This window comes from Netta rufina, assembly GCF_964035555.1.
Source record: "Netta rufina genome assembly, chromosome: Z".
NCBI lineage: Eukaryota > Metazoa > Chordata > Aves > Anseriformes > Anatidae > Netta > Netta rufina.
In genome coordinates, this window is record NC_140126.1 from 78,760,936 (window position 1) to 78,782,299 (window position 21,364).

The 21,364-nt window shown below is 48.8% G+C and overlaps 1 protein-coding gene across 1 annotated transcript; it reads left to right on the plus strand.

Annotated features, from left to right (window-relative positions):
- Nucleotides 1–6,496: 6,496 nt before the first annotated feature.
- On the plus strand, nt 6,497–13,862 carry GRHPR (glyoxylate and hydroxypyruvate reductase). Its single transcript, XM_084304935.1, has 9 exons — nt 6,497–6,603; nt 6,681–6,811; nt 6,884–6,956; nt 7,333–7,449; nt 8,029–8,117; nt 8,781–8,885; nt 10,073–10,208; nt 10,556–10,686; nt 13,587–13,862. Exons 1-9 carry the CDS (start codon nt 6,515–6,517, stop codon nt 13,706–13,708), a joined length of 993 nt encoding a protein of 330 aa, XP_084161061.1. The 5' UTR covers nt 6,497–6,514; the 3' UTR covers nt 13,709–13,862.
- The last annotated feature ends 7,502 nt before the right edge of the window (nt 13,863–21,364 follow it).

The window sequence follows — 21,364 nt, forward strand, 5'->3', positions numbered from 1 at the left end:
TGTGAGTAGGAGAATCTCTGAGAGGAGTGGCACTGCCTGTGGCTGTGGGATAAAATAGGGCAGGTTGCTGATGTCTACATGTATTGTATCGTTGTAATGCAATCAAAGACCGATTTTTGAGATCAGTATATAATCAAAACGATAAACAGATGCTGAGTGTCTCCCAGGTGAGTTTCCACCAGCCACCACTAAATCTCTGAAAAACAGTCAGCAACATAAATCTAGCAACATTGTCCAGGGTGAAAACTCATCTGGTAAGACTTTGAGACAAAAGATCATCAAGTGAAAATAAATAAATAAATAATAATGAAAAAAATTGAAGTCTAAGAAACAGTCTGCAGCCAATAACACAGGATGTCAGCGAAGTAGCATTTTTATATTTTTATTTGTGATTGCAATGACAGGTGTCCTGCAAGCACGAGCATGCAGCAGAAGTGTATTATAATCTGACAGAAGTGTATCATAACCTGATTCCTCCCTCTGATTTCATCACTGACTGAGTACTACAGGTTCACAAACTACTCAATGCTTGTTACTATACCATATATGTACAAACCTCTAATTTCTCCTTTTTCCTTTTTTTTTTTTTTTTTTTTTTTCCTTCTGCCCTCAAGACTGGAGGGGACCAAGATTTTTTGTTGTTGTCTTTGATGATTCTGCGACTGCTTGTCTTGGCTCCTGCTGGCTAAAGTCCTAGTGGGCAGACAGTGTGCTCCATGTGCAGTTCCTACCTCCCCGAGCCTAGGAGGGGTCTTGGACATCCACAGGGAGCCAGGAGAGTGGGGAAGTACAGATCCCTGGTAGAGCAACCCTAGTAAGGGCTCTGACTCTCCATGGGACAGGGCAGTCCTTGCGTGCGTAGGAGCTGAGGGGCAGCACGGAGCAGTGCTTGGAGCTACAGAGTGCAAGGCAGGAGAGATGGCTGCTGTAGCTTTATGAGGGGCCACAGGAACACGCTTTAAGGCCCTTCTGTGGACCAAAATTCTTCTGTAATAAGAGGTACTGACAATGACAAGAAGGATGACTGATGGCACAAACAGCCCTTTCTCTCAGCATGCCTCTGTGAGTCCTCACCTCCATGCTTCATCCCCACTCTCCCTCCAAGGCCTGTAATATCTCTAGGATGCTTTGCAGATCCCTCTACCAGTTAACCTAGCATTCACAGGACAAAGTGGCCAGAAGACGGCAGATGCTCAGCAAATTAATCCAGAGGCTTTGACTATCTGATCCCTTTCACAGTCCTACCACAGCTGCCACATCAAGATGTGGGATTCTGGTGACCCTAGTCCTGCCCATGGCTCCTAAAGCAACCTGCAGGGATCACAGGCCCGTGTCTTATTTTACTTCTGAAGAAGACAGACAGTGCAGCCCTGGAAGCAACAGCTCTGGTCTGCAGGTGATGCAGAGCTGTGCAAGGCCACAAGTCCTGCTATGCCGAATCAGACATGTTTGCTGTTCTGTTCTGTTCTGTTATGTCCTATCCTGTCCTGTCCTATCCCATTCTATTCCATGACCCTTCAGCAGTGGAAGAGCGTTTAGCACCACCAAAATGTTTTTAGCAAGGGAAGTACCTTGCACCAAGGCAGCCAGTGAACATAGGTCCCAATGACAAGGCTGAGGTAGGTCCTAATCTGCTGAAGGGTTCAGGATGGCCACCTTCAGCATCATATCCCTGGTTTATATCAAGATTAAACCCAAGCTATGGGTGCAAACCACCTCCACCACCACCGTCTGACTTGCAGTGGCAGGACCCAGTCTGAGAGTGGTCAGCAGTCAGCAGCATCTCAGTGCAACATGGCTATGCTTCCCTTGTGCAGCCACAGAAGAGTTGGAGAAAGCACAGAGCCATGGCCACAGGCCCGAAGGTCACCTTGCGAAGGTCACCTCTCCACCAAGCCAGCCCTTCCCAGCACCACAGCCTCAGTAAGCCGGGCTCAGCAGTGTGCACCCCAGCAGCTCCACACAGCTTGCACAGCTCACCCCCAGCCCCTCTCCTGTGGAGCTGACCTCCACGCCTCCATGTGCCCAGACCCCATTGCTCCTGGGGACAGTTTGTTGTTGTTGTTGTTGTTACTGCCATTGTTTTTTGCTGTTGTTCATTTCTTTGTTTTTGTTTTCCATTTTTCGTCCCTGGTAACATACAGCATGTCCTGAAAAAGCAATGCAGCCAAGCCCCGCAGATCAGTTGTTAGTTAGCCCGCCAGGCCCAAATAAATAATGTCTGCTTTTGGAACTGACTGATGTCTGGTTTGGTCCCAGCAGCAGCCCTCTGGGAGGTGCTTTTCTAGTTTGGGTTCATGTAAAACCCCAAGAAATCATTTCTCACTCCAGGCACCTCCTGGAGAGCCACAGCTTCTCCCTCAAGCCCCCAGCTTGTTGCTGGGCCAGGACAGTGACCCAGCCATTCTGCTGACATCTTGCAAGGAGCTGTCAGATCTCTGCATGCCTGTATTCTCTGGAGAGATGTAAGCTCTGTCAGGGGTGACCTGTATTTCGAAGGACATCACCTTTCCATCCTGAAAGCCTGTGATTGTTTTTGCCCTGCACTGACATGCCCTCCTAAGACCCCATCAATCTCCTGGTGTACTCAGGTGGATGACATTTCCACCTCTTTAGGTGGACCAACAAACTGCAGAGGTAGAGGCAGAAAAGTACAAACAGTGCTCTGAGAAGGTATTGCAGTGGCAGGGTTTCTACTGATGAGGTAGGATAGATGTGCTAGCTGCTGAGGCAAATCCCTGTGTGCCTGCACAGGAGGAAAGGAAAGCTGGCCCCAGAGCTGGCTGGGAGGTACTGGTGCCCTGGCTGCCCCAGCAGCAGCCCTGCCATCCACCAGCAAAGCAGAGGAGGATGTGGCTGTGCTCTCTCTCATTTCAACTCTCAGAAAGGTTTTGCAGAGCTCTTCAGAGCTTCCCTGAGGTACATTCTTCTGCAGGTCTGGCTGACACAGAGCAGATGGTAAAAACAGGATTTACAGATCAGGTGCTCAGGTAACAGGAAAGACGCCAGGTCAGGCATGTGTATGTTTATACACACACACACACACAGATGTGATATGTCTATGAAAAACAGAAACTGGGAATTTCTGTCCAGTTTGTCTGATGGGATAAGAAGAAGAAGAAAATCTTAGGTTGAATGGAATCCCATGTAAAACTGAGGAGGGGAGCCTCTGCCTACGGCTGTGGCTCATCCTTGGGCCAGGCAACAATAGGATCTCAAGGATTGCTGAGCTGCGTGGTATGGCCTGAGGGTCAGCACTGGTAAATAAGTGGCTTTGGGATTCACAGTGGGGCTGCAACAGCCCATGGAGAGTTGTTTCTCCTACAGGTCTGTATACAGAACTGCCCAAAATTTCTGCACTGTGAGACCTGGATCAGCCATACCAAGAGGACATAGATATTTCAGTAGAACCAAGGCTGGTCCAAAACCTATGATTTTTGGAATTAAGACAGGCAAAATGCCATTTTCAAAACTCTTCAACTCTAACACCTTTATATTTTTGTACATATATATATATATGTATGTATCTTTTTCATTCTCTGTGTATTTTTTCATTGATATATATTCATGCCACTTCTGGTTAAAAAAGATCTGGCCAAAATGTTCTTATTTTCAGATTTCAGTGTTATCCTGAGTTCCTCCAGGAAAAAAAAAAAAAAAAAATGCCCTTGTGACACAAAAGGATTTTGTCACCAAATTGTGCAATGACTTTATCCAAAGGAGCACAGATCAATCTGCAAGTGAAATACATCCTGCTGAAGCTGACCTGCAAGCAGGGAAGCACATGCTGCCTTGTTCTTGCCTGGAGCTTGTCACCACAAGCTTCTGGCATCAAGCAGTGAGCTTCTGAGACATCCTATACTGTGTCCTGGGAGCATTTGATGGCCAAGTCCCACAAGCCATTTTACCTGTGGTGGAACTGGTGGCCCGGGATGGTGGTGTCAATCCAGGGCACTTCAGAAAAATGTTTTTGCCAGCTTAGAGCAATTCCAAGCCACACAGGCAAGCAACTGGTTTATACTCACTCTGTGGATTTTAGTGTAACAAGGAACACACCTTTGTTCCAGCATTATTATTATTATTATTTTTAATAAGTCCTTTCAGGGAGTGTCTTGCTCATGAGGCTGCCACTGGAGGCACTGCAGGCATTCAGATGTCTCCACTGTGCACTGAGAAGTGACTCTGGCAAGACTTGGCACCAGCACCTTTCAAAGAAACCACTCCGCTGCATCCAACTGCATGAGCAGGAAAGGACAGAAGGGATCGTAAAGGTAAAAAAAAACCTTGCCACCACTGCACCGCATGATTAGAACAGAGATGTCATGCTGGAGAGCATATAGTCCTGACACAAATCCTTAGGCAATGAGAAAGGGAGATAAGATGTCAGCACTAATGATAACCCAGCTCAATATAAAAAAAAAATGAAATTTCAAGCAATTATGAAAAAAATAAAATGGCCTCTGCTGGCATAATCTGACAGCATCATGATGGTGGGAGAAGACGTGCATCATGATAAAGGAAAATCCCACAGGTAGAGTACAGTCTTATTAGATAAGCTGATACCTCATACAACACAGATGATTTGTGCCAGAGAAAGGTACTGTAAGTCCTTGCCCTCTGAGTTTACTATAAAACTCCCATTAAGATCAGGTGGTTACACACTATGGCTTTCTTTAGGCCTCTTGTTAAAGCTTTCATCAGCACATATCTCCTAGGGCAGTGATGTAGGGGAGAAGCCCAGAGGCTGATAGATCCTTTGTTTTCCTGTCATGGGCGATGCAGTGAAGCACAGTGACCAAGTCCAGGCTTTGCCCAGTGGTCAGACCACAGCTGTCAGTCAGGATGTCCCAGTGCCTCAACCTCTGCATGCAGATTATCATCCCTTTAAACTTAAAAACTGTGGTGAGTGCATGCTGCAAATCATTCACATTTGCTAGTACACACCTGTGGAGCACTTACTGTGTAGCTGCAGAAAGCAACCCAGTTACACATTCTGGGATGTTAATCCCACTTGCCGTCTGTCCATCGATGCGTTATCTTCACTGTTTTGACACCATGTTCATTCCCAAAGGTAGTACACCTGTATTACTTGACCTTTTTATACAAGAAAGTGTCTTATTTTCTTTCCCTACCCCCTGCCCTGCACAAACCTGCTGTTTACATACCTGTGTTCATTTTATTGTCATCAAGCAGATTCAGATCAGATCTCCAACAAATTTAAATCCCACAAGATAAGGGTCTGGCTACTGCAGTTTAAAGAGCAAAGTCTGTCTTTAGCACTGGGAGAGGACTTAGTACCAATCTCTAGACGTTGGAGACCTCCCAAAGTAGTCACTGGAGACTCTGAGGTTGAAACTCCTATCCTAAACCACTACCCAATATATCTAGCACCAAGTCTCTGCTAGTTGTGGCAATACTTTTCAATCAGTGAAACTTGGGCAGCCATCTCAGCCTATACTGTTGCTGTGTGGGTGATGTGTCAGAACTGGGGTGCTCTACAGCGGTTCTTTAAGCAAGTGAGCAGAAGCACTTACAGGGGATAAATGCTGTTCCCAGAGCTGCAAGCAGCACTGTTTGTTCCCCTCAGCCCTGTTTTGGGTTAGATGCACTCTGCTTAGACATACAGACTGGGACCCAGCTGGATCTATCACCACGGTCCTACATGCCTCCAGGGCCAGCAGAGAAAGAAGTGATGTCTGACAAGCTACATGTGAAAGAGCATAGCTTGGAAGACAGTTTTGATCAGGGAGCTTGCTGGGTGACCACAGCAAAACATAATGTGGGAGGATCCGGCACACTGTAAGCAAGAACAGAAGTCCACCAACATCTCCCATGAAAAGCATCATCGCCCTAAAACGAACGGCACTGGCATAAAGCCATGCCTCAAATCCATGCTGGGTGATGCAGTTTCCACCCCAACTTACTTCCTTAGTTTACCGGGCCCTTGGCTGATGGGTGACAGTATTATATAGCAACACACGTTATGTAACATGATGAAGACATGAAAGTGTCAACATCATCACTAAATGGTGGACAGCGTTTGATGTTGTAGTTTGCTGGCCGTGGCCTCTCTCAGTGGTGCTCTGCGCTTGCACTGCGTTGGATCCGCGTGCCCACAAGAGCATGGGGGCACAGCTCCGGCTCGGTGCCTGCCACCCGGCAACAGCATGCAGCCAGCCACCCTTCCAGGAGTGACCTTTCTTCAGGCGTTCTTGCTCTGGCGGGGGGGGGGCAGAGGGCTCATTAAAAATTATCTCTATTCTTCCTCGCGGGCTACACACAATCAGGAGCAGGGATCTCCCCTGGATTTGCATCCGTACAATGCGCGCCGCGCAGCAACACAGCCTCTGACATTTCCACCACCCCGGCAGCTCTTCCAGCGCTCGCTTCTCTTCCGAAAATCCCGCCCGCGCTCCTCTCAGCACCGCGCCCCCCCCCCCCCGGCACGGCTCTGCGGGGGCCGGGCCCGAACCGCGGGCAGGGTCCGGGCCGCCGGGGGGCGCTGCGGGCGGCCATGAGCCGGGCCATGAGCCGGGCCATGGCGGTGTTCGTCACGCGGCGGATCCCGGCCGAGGGGCTGCGGGTGCTGGCGGAGGCCGGCGGGTGAGGGCGGCGGGCAGGGCCGGGCCGGGCAGCCCCATGGCCGTGGGCTCGGCGGCTGACGGCCGTGTCCCCCGCAGGTGCCGCGTCCAGCAGTGGGACTCGGAGGAGCCCGTCCCGCGGGCGCAGCTGCTGGCGGGGGTGTCGGGCAAGCAGGGGCTGCTCTGCCTGCTCTCCGACCGCATCGACCGCGAGGTGCTGGACGCCGCGGGTGGGTGCGGGGACGGGGGGCGAGGGGCAGCGGGGGGGGGCGAGGGGCGGCTCTGACCCTGGTGTCCCGCAGGGCCCAGCCTGAAAGTCATCAGCACCATGTCCGTGGGCTTCGACCACCTCGCCTTGGACGAGATTAAGAAGCGGTAACCTGCGCCCCGCTGCTGACGGGGGGGGGGTCAGTGGGTGGCTGCGAAGGGTGGCGTGGAAGGGGGGAGCGAGGCAGGGAAAGGCCTCGGGGCTCAGCCCCCACCCGGAGTGGCGATCTGCATGGTACCTCGGCCTCGGGGGCGGGTTTTTGCAGGGGTCGGTGCTGGAGGGGGTTTGTGGAGCACGCTGCCCCCGTACCAGGGAAGGGCCCGGTCGGAGGGGTCTGCAGTGAAGGGGTGAGGAGTCCAAAGGGACGTCCGTCCCTGCATGGAGCCGTAAATACCTGGGCAGGAGTTACTTCAGCAGCTGTCCCAGCAATTTGTAGGTAGCACTGCTGCTCCTGGAGACCTGAGCCCTGTGCTTTCCTTTCAGAGGGATCCGCGTTGGATACACCCCTGATGTCCTGACCGATGCCACCGCAGAGCTCTCCGTGGCTTTGCTTCTGGCTACGTGCCGCCGGCTGCCGGAGGCCATAGAGCAGGTGAAGAAGTGAGTATTTGCAGCCCTGTGCCGGAGCAAGGGCTGGCTTTTGCAGGAGCTGGATCAAAGTGGAAAAAAAATCCCAGCGCTGGACAAATGAAATGGGGCTGAAGCCAGAGCGTCACCAAGCTAGTGGAAAATCTCGCTGGCTAGTGTGGAGTCCACTGCAGTCCTGTGATTTTTTGCAGGCATGTTATTCAAGGGCTGCAAAAGGGACACAAGTCTCTTCTGAACACCCCTATGCATGCTGTAGATAGAGGAACAGGGGTGAGAACCACTGAATCAGCTCTGAACCCCTTGAGATCTGGACAGATTTCACTGCCTGGCACTTGGTCCAAGGCTCTGCTTAGTAGCATGCTAAGTTCAACCAGTTCTGAGGCATCTGCTGCATACCCAAGGCTTGAGCAGATTCGTGCAGGAGACCCCAGAGCGAGCTTGAAGCAGGAACCTCTGGCTATAAGATCATCCAGAGGGGCTAGCCTGCTGCAGTGCTTATGGTTTGTGGTGTACTTGCCACAGTGCTGGGCCAGGCTGTGTAGGCTCTCTGCTGCTGTTTCCTTAACGTTTCCACCTGACTCTCTCTGCTAGTGGTGGCTGGACAACATGGAAGCCTTTGTGGATGTGTGGCTATGGTCTGTCTGATAGTACGGTGGGCATCATAGGTCTGGGAAGAATAGGTAAGTGCATGTCATGTGCAAGATTTGTGTGCCTCTGCTGGTGGGAGGGTGCTTTTGGTTTTGTCCCGTGCTCGCTTATTTAAAATCTATTAGAACAACCAAGAGGGCCCAGTAGAGCTTCTCTGAGCAGTGATCTTGACCCATCAGGCTTAGACCTTAAAGTTTTAATTATTCACATGCATCCACTGTACCTGAATGCCACAGCAAACTGGACATTGTCCTCCTGGTTTTCACTTAAACAAATACCCTTGACAAAGTCCAGGACAATGTGCTTTTCATCTGATCAGTTGTTGACTTTGTCAGCTGCTGGCTATTTCTTTCCTCGCTTTTTGGTTTGCTCTCTAGGGTAGCTTCAGGCTTATTATCCCGTGGCTAAGAGTTCATTCCTGCTCCCTTGAGGAGCAGCAGAAGACATCTGCCACTCACCCTGCTGGGAAATGAGCCTCACAGGAGCAATCCCAACCAGGAATGTCACAGCAGCCCTTTAGCAAGACATATATTCTTTCCTTCCAGCTAAACCACATGCATGCTTGCTAACAGGTGCATAGGATGGAGCAGCAGCGAGGCTTGTGTGACCCCTGTAGCTAGGTGCTAGTCACCGTGCTGTGTGCCCCTCTGCAGGAATCAGCACAGCAGGTAAAAGATTTTCTCTCTCATTTTTAGGACAGGCGGTTGCCCGCCGTCTAAAGCCATTTGGGGTCAAGAACTTTTTGTACACTGGAAGTCACCCAAAACCAGAGAGTGCTGCAGAGTTTCAAGCCGAGTTTGGTAAGAAATACAAATGAGATGAGAGAAACAGTGAGTCTTCAGTTGCGGGGTAGAAAGCAGCAAAGCTGGGCTGGCCTTGGGAGATGCCACCTGGAGTGGGTGAGTCATTAGGGAGCAGAGGTGTTGAGTAGGGTATTCAGTACAGCTGGGCTGAACAGGTACGAAGGCAGCAAAAGGAGCTGGTGCTGAATGTTTCTTGCATGGTAGCAATGGATGAAAGAGAGGGGAAAAAAAAGGAAGGAGTCTTCCTTTGACCCAGATGGTTTCAGATAGTAGGTTCGCTTGACGCATTTAGGCTTTAACTGACAAACCAAGATAATAGTGGGCTATGGGTTTTTTTCATTGTTTTGTCTTTATATCTGTCTGCTTATAATTGCCAGTTGGTTTCACTCTTAAAATCAAGTGAAAGGTAGCGGTGCCATGGAAGGGTACAGTGGCAGCTGCTCCTGTCAGGAGCAGTGAGAAGGGTCTTGTTAACCCAGTGAGATACCTTAAAGTCCCACAATGGGGCAGAAGCGGAGGGGAGGGGAGGGGAGGGGACTGACTGGAGATTATTGCTGATAGTAGATGTTGGGTGCCGGAAACAAACATGGGCTTTAACCTTCTGCTTTAAAATGAATGTCATAGTCCAACAAAGCCTAGCAGTATTTCTTAGTTAGTAAACAGGACTTCTCTGCGGGCCTGTTGGAGTCCTGAGTCTTGCATCCAGTGCTAATTTTTCAGTCCAAACACAATACATTTCCAGTTCGTGCTTTTTCTTGCAGTCACTGCTAGTCCCTTGCATTTTTCTCTACTCAGGTCCAGGAAACTGCATGAGTTACATCTGTAGGTAATGTAGGGAGAGATTTAATGTTGATATAAACAGTCACTGCAGTATTTTGCTATCTAAACATGAAATACATTGTAGAGCCTCTTTTTGGCCAGATAACCAAAACATTGCTAGATTTCCCTGTGGATTGATTATAATGTAAAAGTGAAGCCAAACACTACGATAGTATCTGTAGGAGTGTATCTCTGTGTAGTTTGTTTGATGTTTGCCCATCCTTGTGTCTCTCCTGTGGAGAAAGGTTGACAACGTTTTTCCAAAGATAAACTTGCTTGCTGGTGATTCTTGTGAATTAGGAGGGTGGCTGAGAGAGCCTGGTGAAGCCTCTGACAGGGGCTGTGACCTTTGTTTCTCCACTCAGTCCCACTCACAAGGCTAGCTGAAGAGTCAGACTTTGTTGTTGTGACATGTGCGTTGACTCCTGACACCCAGGGAATGTGCAACAAGGATTTCTTCAGCAGAATGAAGAAGACCTCTGTGTTCATCAACACAAGCAGGTAATGGTATCGCAGTCTCTGGCACAGGCAGCGTGACCCTGGCACCCTGCTGATAGCTCCGGCTGCAGAGGGATCCCGTCAGTGGTGAGATGTGCTTTGTCTGGGAGTCCATGCAGGATGTGAAATCATCATGACTGCAGCCACAGGAGTGGTTTGTCCACACTGTGGCCTGCTCCCTCCATCTCAAGGTTTCTTGGTTTCATCCAGAGTCAGGATAAGTTGCTTAGGGGGCTACAGCCTCTCTCTCCTGACTGGGGCCCTGTGTCCAGCCCCAGAGGGGTGGATGACCCCAAGTTCTTGGTTGACCACTTGGGAGCGGTGTGAGCCCATCTCTCTGCTTTTCCCAGGGGGGCTGTGGTGAACCAGGAGGACCTGTATGATGCATTAGTCAGTGGCCAGATCGCAGCTGCAGGCCTGGATGTCACAACGCCAGAGCCGCTGCCCACTGACCACCCTCTGCTCTCCCTCAAGAACTGCGGTAAGTTGCTGTGTCTGCAGCAGGGGCTTCCCCTGTCACTCTCCTGGCCACCTGCTGCTTGGTGTGCCACCTCTGCTTAAGGCAAGGGACCTGCTAGTTGACTTCAGAAGGATTTTCTGTCTGTGCAAGCTTGAAAATGGTGAATGAGAACTGAAATGTCTTTCACAGGCAGGAAAATCATGTGTTTAATCAAATTGTAGGGAACCATTCTGTAGTGTGGGGAGCTGTTAAAGACCTTATTAATGTGATATAAAACAAGCATAAGTGGTATTTTAATACTCCAGAAAGCAGTTGAGATTGTCTTGTCTTACAATATCTTCCTGATAGATCTGCATTCAAAGAACTGAGGCGTGAGGTGAAATTCAGGAAGGGGGTTGATATGGGCAGGTGCTGGAATGTGAAACCTCTGACCATGCCCTGCGAAGTTCTGGTATTCTGTCAGCTCCTGGGCACAGAACTCTGTAAGAAAGGCTTCCTGTGCAGCTAAAAAGCTGGGTGCTGTGTCTGCCTAGAGGAGTCTGAGCCTTGGGAATGCTCCAGCAGGGCTGACCGTCTAGCCCATCCACTGTGAGTCTGGGCAGAAAGGTGTTGGCTCAGCATTGTGCACAGGAGCACAGTTAATTAAGTGCCAGGTTGTTTGATGTATGTCAGGAAACCAGAGAGCCCCCAGCTGAAGAAGCCAGTAAGAGCTTGTGCTGTGGGGTGAGCAGAGGTTTCTTTGCAGGAACACCTGAAACCAGGGACAATCATTTATCACTTTTAACTTTACCAGTGCTTTCCTGAGAGCTGCCGTGCTGGGCAGGGTGATGTTTTAGTGCAGCAGCCCCCGGGCTACAGGATGTTAGTGGCCCTCAGCATTTTCCTAGGGTATCCTTGTCAGAGAAGGAGCTGACTATGCTGGGGGCTGTTTCCTGTGTCCTTTAAGCTCTTCCATGCAGCTCTGCCCCTGCAGGCACCACAGGCTAGCCAGTAGCCTGAGAGAAGTTATTGACAGCCCTTGGCATGGTCACTGGCTTCCCTTGTGCGGCCTTCAGTGGTTGCTCAGCCCTTCCCCTGTGCTTTCCTTTGGTAGCTTTCTTCTGCTTCTTCAGACAGGGAAGCACATGGATCAGATTGGTTACTGAGAGGGACTGCTCTCAGGTACAAGCAAGTTAGACTCGCTTGAAAACCAAGAGGCAGAGTTGGAACATAGAGGAAATGTTGGTTTCTGGTAACTATGGTTGTCCACAGCTTCATTGCTGTTAACTTGTCAGGGTTGTTCCTACCTGGCTGCCTCTGCTTCACCTGGTCAATTTGCCCTGCTCTGGAGCCAGCGTGCAACTCTGGAGCCAAGGTCCTCTTGCATACCTGAGTGCTTTGTTTGATCACGTTGCAACCCAAGGGTGAAACCCAGTGCCCTGCCCTCATCTGAAGGGGCAAAATCCAGTGTGATGTTGTGGGAGGCAGCAGAGTGTCCTCTGCCAAGGAGGGATGTTTTTTGGGTAAGGAAAAATCTGTTCTGTGGAGAGGAAAAAAAAAAAAAGTAGGAAGGTCAGGGTGAAAATGTAGTCTTGCCCACAGAAACAGAAGTTCATAGCTGTTGCTTTGACTGTCATTTTATTAAACACCATTTTTGCTGTGTTTTGTTTAGATCCCATAGTAGGTAATGTGAGAAATGATAAAAGCAGAGAAATATTTCTGGAAATATTTTTGGTACTTCAGAGACCTTAGAATCTTGGAATAACACCAACCAAGACAAAAATAAATACCTTTTGTTCTGTTTTGTTTTTTAAGTGGAAATGAGGCTTTGATTTTGAAACTGTTGACAGATTTCACCCAAAACTGCCAAATAATTTCAGCAGTTGAAAAAACACAGGATGAGTAGAGGAGGAAGTGTTGGCCTTGTTTCCACAGCAAACAGAGAACTCACGTGTGGTTCTTGATTGTGAACCAAAGGAGTTACATGTCCCCACAGTTTGCATTACAACCTTCTCCCCCACCCCCCACCCCACCGTCTCCCTCTGAAGTCAGCTCCATGTCAAGTATTTGGGCTTCTGCACTTCCCATAGGTGTTGTGTGTTACAAAGCCAACAGAGACTGCAGTGCAGGTGTTTCGCCATACCTTGAGCAAGTACTCATTCATTACTGATGTAATGGTATACTGTTAAAGCAGCATTGGCTTATTTCTTTACATTGCATAAACGGAGTGGGTTGCACTTTGTGGGTGACGGAGCGGAGAAACAGGCTGCCCAGTGAGGCTGTGAGGTCTCCTTCTTGGAGATCTCCAAAAGCTGTGTGGATGTGGTGCTGGGCACCCTGCTCCGCGTGGCCCTGATAGAGCATGGATTGGGCCAGATGGACTCAGGGGTCCCTGCCAGCCTCAGCTACTCTGGGATTCTGTGAACTTGGTCACACAGGTGGATAAAAATCTCTGCCATAAGGCACTGGAACTCTGCAGATTCTGTAGGGGCTGTTTGTCTGCACTGAGGAGTCTGTAAAACAATTTTTTTTCTGAACAATATTTTTGGCTTTTGCTTCAGTATGCATTGGTGGTGAGTGGAACTTCATACGGGTGTGTGGTAATGAGACCACAGTGAGGGAATTTCACTGCGTATTTCTGTGTCAAAGGAATGTTTGTTTCACATCTACCACCGACTCTGTCCATGCGGGAAGTACCAAGCCTGAATGTAGAAAGGAGGACTCACTCTTGACTGCCTGTCTTGACAAATAGCTTAGTTAGTTAGTTATCAGATGTGCTTGGCAGCCGTGTGTTTTGTGTCAGCTCCTTGCAGAGAGGCAGCTGAGGGAGGACCGTGCTTGCCCACCCCGCGGGAAGACCCCTGGGAGGGCTGGGCCAAAGGAAAGCAGTGTGAGGCCAGTGAGCATAAGAAATCACTCAGTAACCCTTTCTGTCCATGCAGTGATTCTGCCACACGTTGGGAGTGCCACCTATGCCACGCGGACCACCATGTCGGTGCTGGCAGCTGACAACCTGCTGGCCGGTCTGCGGGGGGAGCGCATGCCCCATGAGCTGCTGCTGTGACAGTCCGCAGCCAGCCACCTCTGTGGGGTCACCGTGCAGGATGCCGCATCGCCCTCCAGCCTGGAGAAGCCTGAAAGATGGGTCTGGTGTCTCTTCTCTGCAGCTACCGTGCCAATGATGTCCACAGTGAGAGAATTGTACCCTAGCTATTAAAGAGAAGCAGTGATTGTGGTGTGTCTTTTTTACTCGGGAAGGGGATTCCTCCACACATGTTGTTGTCACGTTTGTAAAGTGGGGAAGACAACACTCTGGGTCTTTGGGTCAGTTTGAGAGGGCCAGGCAGTTCTGTGCTTGAGCTCCAAGCTCTCATCCAGAAACAGCAAAGAGAGGTTATTAGGCAATAGGCAGGGGACCACAGCTGCCATCAAGGGAGCTGCTTCCAGCTCACTGCCAAGCATGCATTAAAAGACCTAGCTAAATGAGTGCCAGTGCATGACTTTTCTGTTTTTCAAGTGTGTAAAGACGAGCAAAGAAAGTCTTATATGGCTCCACTGGCACCTCCAGCTTTGCCTTTTGTTTCCATCGTTAATTCTGGGCATAGCTGCAGTTCCTGATCTTTGAAGTGGGTTGTGAACCACCCTCAGTTGTCCTCCCCATTTTTTCTATTTTATTTTTTTTCAGACATGCAGTGATGCATGCTAATGCAAAGGAAAAAAGTCCAAAGTCTCAGGAAAGGCTTTGATGAGCACATTTCAGGGATTTGGACGGGGTTTGCTTTCTCCTGTAGTCTGTCCCGCTCACAGATGGGGAGTGGAATGCATCTCTACCGCTCTTCATCCTGGTAGCTCTGCTCAAGCTGATGAAACAATCAGTGAGACATGCCACTTATCATGCCCTCTCTGAGGAGGGCATATCAAGATGACACTGTTCCCATGAGAAAAAAGAAAGGTGGCTATGTCACTGTGTGACCATGGAAGGAGGAGTTTAACTTGTATTTAGACATTTCTCAAAAATGCCACTTCAAGCACATGTGCATACTGGGTGTTCACAGGGGTGTTTGTTCCTTCATTGCCAGCTGCCACCCTGGTACGGTGCCCGCTCTTTGGGCAGGAACGGGACGCAGCATGGTGCACATAGTGTTAGGCTGCTTAGTGCAGTGCATGCTTGCCAGGGGATGGATGCTGAGCTGCTCTGCAGAGCCTCTGGAGGCGCAAGCAGGTGTGTTTGTGTGACCAGTCTGGGAAAACTGCTGCTGGCCTCCCCAAAATGAGTGGCTGAGCAGATCTGCAGACCATTGGTACGAGTAGAGTTCCACAAAATCATTAAAGGAGTTCAGTTTGTTAATGAATGTGCTTGCTATGCAGCCTTAGTAGTCCTCAGGGATGCTTGCAGTTGCACAGCAAAATGTAAATAAAGCCAAGTTATTCTTAGCATTTTTTGAAGTCCCTAATTCTATGGAAATGTGAGCAGAGTCAATGTTACTTTAAATGCCAGTGTGACAAACTGAATTTCTAACAGAGCTAGGTACTAGTAAAATAATGTAAAGGAGCTGCTGTGAAAGAGCATGTGTTCTGGCTTCCTGACCTGCCCTGTGCAGCTTTGAATAAAGGGACCTTTGTCCCAGGGGGATTTTTTTGGTACTGAATTACGTACATCTTAATTTTCAGGTCACTGGGATAAGGGAGAGCCTGAACAGTATTAGGCTGTATCAAGTTCCCGCTGGCTGTTTTGGGAAGAGAGCCCCAAGGGGCTTGCACCTCAAGGAGGACACAGCGCTGTGGGCTCCCGCAGCATGAAGTGCACTGGCCCGTGACCTGCCAGACTGTCTGGGGGCCATCGTCACAGCTTGTCACACGGCACGTGACTGCCAACATCCAACCTTTCATGAGCACTTTGGGCCAGTGGAGTTTCCCCACCCTCCTGCACAGCCAGCACTTACGGAGTACTTCTGAAAAGGTCACTGCACAGCAAAGGACAAAAACGCTTCTAGCATTTTTAGAATAAATGGTGAGCATTGAATGTATAGAGATGCTGCATTTTGAAGCTGCCAGCAAAGAGTGTTAAACGAGCAGAGCAGTGTCAGCTACAAAGTACAAGGTCTCCAGGTTTCTGCTGGAGCCCTACCAAGGATTTACCCCATCCCTAGTCTTGCAGCGACAGCACTGGTCACATCTGTGAATTACAAATTTGTCTTCCCCATCTATGAATACCTGCGTGGTGATGAAGGCAGCTCCATTTAAATTATTTTCTGGCAATACCTTTACACACACACATATATACATGTATGTATGTAAATGTCAGGGGATGGTGAAGCCTCTGCAAGCACAGCCTGTGCTGGGGCTGAGAGGAGCGATCAGGCTTGCCTTGCCCTGCCTGGCAGCAGCGTGGCTGTTTGAGGAGCACAGGCTGGCCCTGTGGTGGCCCCATCCCCTCCTGCTCTCCTGGCACCTGCGACCACCTGGTGATAGCCCTGCCAGCAGTGATTTCCTCAGCACCAGCACCTAGGCTGCTCTGCAGTCATCTCCATTCTGCATTTCGTCAAAAGCTGAGATCGGAGCAGCTCTGTTGGCCTTGCTGGCACAGGAAACCCCCACTTGCTCCATGGCACTACCAGGAAGTGTAACCCAGGAGCTCATGGCACTGGATGGGCCATCTTCAGCCCACAGTAAGCATGGTAAGAACTGGTGGCTTGCAGCTTGAGACAAGGTTGAGAAACTGTCCTCATCCCAAGGTGAAGCACACAGGTGCCTGAGCAGTGTGTGGGGATGTGTGCACGTGCACACCCTGTTTCCAGCCACGCAGGCTCCCCAGGCCAGTTCCTGTTGGACTCCAATACTCTGACCGGGTTCTTTTAGATGATCTAAACAGTGAACCCTCCTTGTATAACGTGGATTTTATATATTTATTTCTTTATTTTTAGGTCTTTGGTGTTTTGCGTGGGGTCACAACACACACGCAACACCCATCCAGTCTCTGGATGCTTACCATCACCATACTGGGCCTCCCCAGCCACCAGGAGGGTTGGCATCAGCTCAGGCCTGTTGCTGTCATCAAAAGCTCTGTTTCCTCGTTGTTTGGTGTTCACACACGGCAACAGGCTGAGCCAGGTGTGTGTCCCCTCGTGCTGGCCAGGGTTGCTCAAGAGGAGGTCTGAGCTCCTTTGCTGAGGTCCAGGGTGAACAGTGACACAAGCAGTTAATCTGCTCTGTGTTTCTGCAAGGGCTCCCCTGTCCCCTGGTGTGGAGATCAGCTCACTATCTCTGCAAACCACCATGGTCCATCAGCACGGTGCCCTTGCCCATCACCTTCGAGCCTTTGTCTTTGCAGGGGTGTGTTGGTGGGCCCCAGCACTGGCAGCAGGAGGTGGCATGGCCTGTGCATGGGCTAAGTGTGGGCCCTGGCTTGTGCCCCCATGCTCACCACTCACACAGTACTGTAGCCTGGTAAATGACCTTGGGCTCAGTGATAGAAAGGCCCTCTTCTTCTTCAGGGAGTCTTGTTTTATATAGTCCCACCTGATGCAACTCTTCAGCAACACAGCAGTGTGAAAACCCTTCCGTTCCAACCCTGCTGCTGGTCCCTGTCCCTGTGTTGTCCTCCAGCTGGATCAGCATTTGTCCCGTGTGCCTCATGGGCATCCTCTGGCCAGCTCTGTCCCTGCCTGCACCTCAGCTGTGCCGGTGCAAAACCCTGCTCCCACGCTGCCCACCACCTCTCCTGCTGTGGCATTGCATGGCTGCACAGAGCTGCCAGCAAGTGCCTCGCACCAGAGGAGGAAACAGCCTTCCTCCTACTGCCCAAAGGCACCAGCCATGCTGCAGGACCAGACAAGAGGAACTCCTGTCTGCAAGAAACATGCTGAAAAAGACTGCACATGTAGCAGAAAGCCTTGACTGCCAGAAGGAGGTGTTGCAAGTGCTTTTCTGAAATCACACGCCAGGGAGAGGGAGAAGGGGTGGCAATGTGGAAGAGGAACGCTGCATGCTTGCAGCTCAAGCACGCGTTTGCAAGGCTCCTGGATAGTGCTGCCAACAGCTGAGGTACAGTTTGGTGCTCCCAGTGCCTGCCAGTCAGGAGGGGGAAGAGCTGCATGCACCCCTGACAGGCGGTTGCCATCACAGCCCTGCCAGAGCCCCTTGCACACTGTGATGAGCTGCCAGCTCCACTGCATGGGCTTTTCCCCAGGGCAAGAGAGGAGGGTAAAACATGAGGGGTGCAGCGAGGACATGCTGTAGGCACCAGCAAGAGCCTGGAGCCATGCTGGAACGGTGGTGCTCTGTCCAGTGGCGCTCTGTCTGGGTGTACAATGAGGCTTGGAGGAAAAGTCCAGGATGGGAACAAACCGTAATGTGCCCCAACTGCTCAATTTACTTTTTGTTATTGTTCAGCCCTGGAAGGATTCTGGCAAGGGTGAATAAAAGTTCTCAAGTCTGTATCTCTGAAAGCAGCAGTGTGCTGTTTTCTCCTACTTTCATCCTGTATAAAAGCAGAGCAGGGTGCTGTATAATAATGCTGAACATTTCTTGAGAATGAGAAAGGAGGTGAGAAAGGCAGCTGGCAGTGTGCTAAGCCCGTCTGTTGTGAGGTGCAGGCTAACACAAAACAAAACAAAACAAAAAAACAACAACAACAACAAAAAAAAAAACACACACGAGAAAGAAAAGCCTGTGCTTGGAAATTCTTTTAAGTTCACCTCGTGTGTCCTGTACTGCTTGTTCTGTCCTACGGAAAGCATTCTCCATGCTGAATTCTGTGCTTAATTTTCCCTTGATGCTTAATGAACCATACTCTGATAGCAATAAAAGCTATAGGAAGGTATTCATTAATTAGTTATCAATGCTGGCTAAAGAAAGACCTGTACTTCATGCCTCAGAGGGTATCTGACATATTCATCAATACAGTTTGATTCACAAGCCTTATGTATTACTACATACCTGCCCACCTTAACCAGAAAGTATTTGGGAAGCTTCTAACAAGACCTCTGCTGTCCAAGGAAAGGTTTGTAGCTGTGGGGGTAAATAGAAGGGAAATGGGCTTCTAAGCATTTTAATTGGCTGGAAAGTTTCCAAATGACATAGCAGAAATCAACAGGATTTACTTTGGTGCTGAAAACCTTTGATTTATTAAACAGTCAAAAGTCGGATTAGTTTGTTGGTCTGTACAATTTCTGAGACCTTTATAAATATTCTGATATTGGTGCAGTTATTGTAACACTGAAGGATGCTGACTCAGAAGGTTATTGTGACCCCTCTAATGATATGAGAAATACTTAAGTGTAAAGTGAACTGCTATCCAAGCACTTCCATTAGATTCCCCATATGTATTCAGAAATACACATGAACTTGCAAATAAGACTACCTGAGTGATAGAAGCACATTTCAGGTCCCATGTCTTGGAATTTCTTCAAGAGTAGCACCTTCTGCAGTTGTGGATCAGTTTGTTGTGCCAGCCTTTGAAATTGTCAGTTTCTTGTTACATACATGCCTCATTCTTCCTGACTCCCTGTGATATCAGAAAGAAGACAGTGTTCCTTCGGAGAAATTAATTTTATGCAAGACTAACTGGTTTAGCAAACATCTTGTTCAAAAACAAGCTTGAAAGTGTTTTCACCAATCACTCCAACTGTGTTAAAAACAAAAACCCTTAAAGGTCATAACACTGCTCTAAAAAACAAACAAGTAAGATTTACCTGAATTTTTCTGAAGGGAAGTAGCACCTTCCAGGAAATGCTACTGCAGGTGTGCTGCCAGCATCTGTTTTTTTCTTTGATGGTATTATTGTTGTTTCAATAGCAACCATAATTACAAGCTATAATGAACAATATATTCTACCAGAAACAATTTTTAAAAAATAATTGTACAGGCTTTTACAATTATTTTTTTGCTAAGAAAAAGTATTTCTTGTTAAAGACTGGCATAAAGAATAGGCAATCACTTGAGATGCCTTTTAAGTGGCCTGTTTTGGTGGTTATTTGGCTGATGGTACTGATGTGAAACAAAGAGACTCCCACTAGCTCTGCTGAAGAGGAAACGGGATTTCACACTAGCAGTGATTTCCACATCCATCAGCCACATGAGTCTGGAGGAACAGAGCCTGGACCACTGGAGCACAGCAAGGAACAGGCAGAGAAAAGCAGTCACCCTGGACAAGCAACTGGTGGCTGTGAAGCTGAGTGTCACACTTGCTATTTTCAGCAGTCTGCAAGGGTCAGGTGCAACCACCTAACACAAAAGCAGTGAAGGTGGTAAAACTGAGCACGTAAGTGAGAGCAACTGCTGTACTAGAGAACCTCTGAAGTACATACTGATGTTTAAATGACCACTGCCAGGGACAGACCCTCGTCTTGTACTGCTTGAATTCGTTCTTTGCCATGACAGTGTTTTACAGGGTTGAAGTATGAGCAGGAGATACTGGCGGACAAATTCAGTGTGATCGAGGAACTCTGTGGAAGTCTTCTAGGTAAGACCCAGCCAATTGAGTGTGTGTCCTGCAGTGGCCACTGACAGAGACTAGCATACCATAGGAAGCTCCAGACTGAACTTATCTGCATGTATTATGAAGAAAAATTAAGAGAACCATATAGTATTTAAAGACTGCTTTTATGGTTTATTTAAATGCTTACACAACTGCCTATTCGAGACATGAATTGTGCTATTATACATAGTTTAGTCTCCTCAGCATTAATACATTTTTTGAAGCAAGCTACCAAACCAGCCTTCATTCCCTTACATTCAGATACCTTAGCTGTCTTCTGCTGTAAAATCGGGAAGGTTAAAGATGGGCATTCAAATGTTTTTATAAAAATTAATCCTGACATTACCCAGACACTTACTCATGGTCCCTTGCCAAGAGGGGATTCCAAGAGGGAGCTCATCCAGCTGAAAAATGTGAATAATCTCTGTACAAAAGCAGGAATGCTTCCAGAATCCAAAGGCCTTCCAGACATCCTTTGGCCAGCCTCCATTTGGGGAGGGAGATCCCGGCAATGGACCATTTCCCAGCAATGCAGTGGCAGAAGCAAGAATCCCTGCAAGTGGTTCAGCCAGCAGTAGGGCATTGAAAACGATTTGCAGGGGACATCCTAAAGTTTACCTCTGGAGCACACAGGTAGCCAGAAGGCAACGCACCGGGTAGCTACAGTGGCTCCATGCTCGACCACCCACAGTGTGATCAAAGCTTCTATGCTGAAGTGCAGTCACACTCTGCCAGCTCAGAATAGTTCAAAGTGTTGATCATAGATTCGTAAAATTATTCAGGTTGGAAAAGACTGGTAAAATCACCATGTACAACTGTTTACCACGTCTACGTATCTTCTGACTACCTTCAGGGATGGTGACCCAACCACTTACTTGGGCAGCCTGTGGATCACATCTGACCCCAAAATAGGACAAAATCCTTCAAGGCTTTATTGGCTCAAATACTGCCCTGCTTGTTGTTGATTAGATACTGTATGGCCTCTCAAAAGTGGTAAAACCCCAGCATAATGGAGGCCTGCCACGAGCAGCGCTATGCACTTTGCCTCACCTGACAGACATGCCTGTGTGCCCACATTTCCATTTTGCACTGCAAGGTGCAACACAGAGCTCAAACTGCAAACACATAAAAATTACCTGCTCAGTCAATTAATTATATTGCTGGCAAATACACCACAATAGAAAGTAAATCAAGTCAAACACCGCAGCACAAAAAATTACTTTCAGATGTTTCAAAACTCTA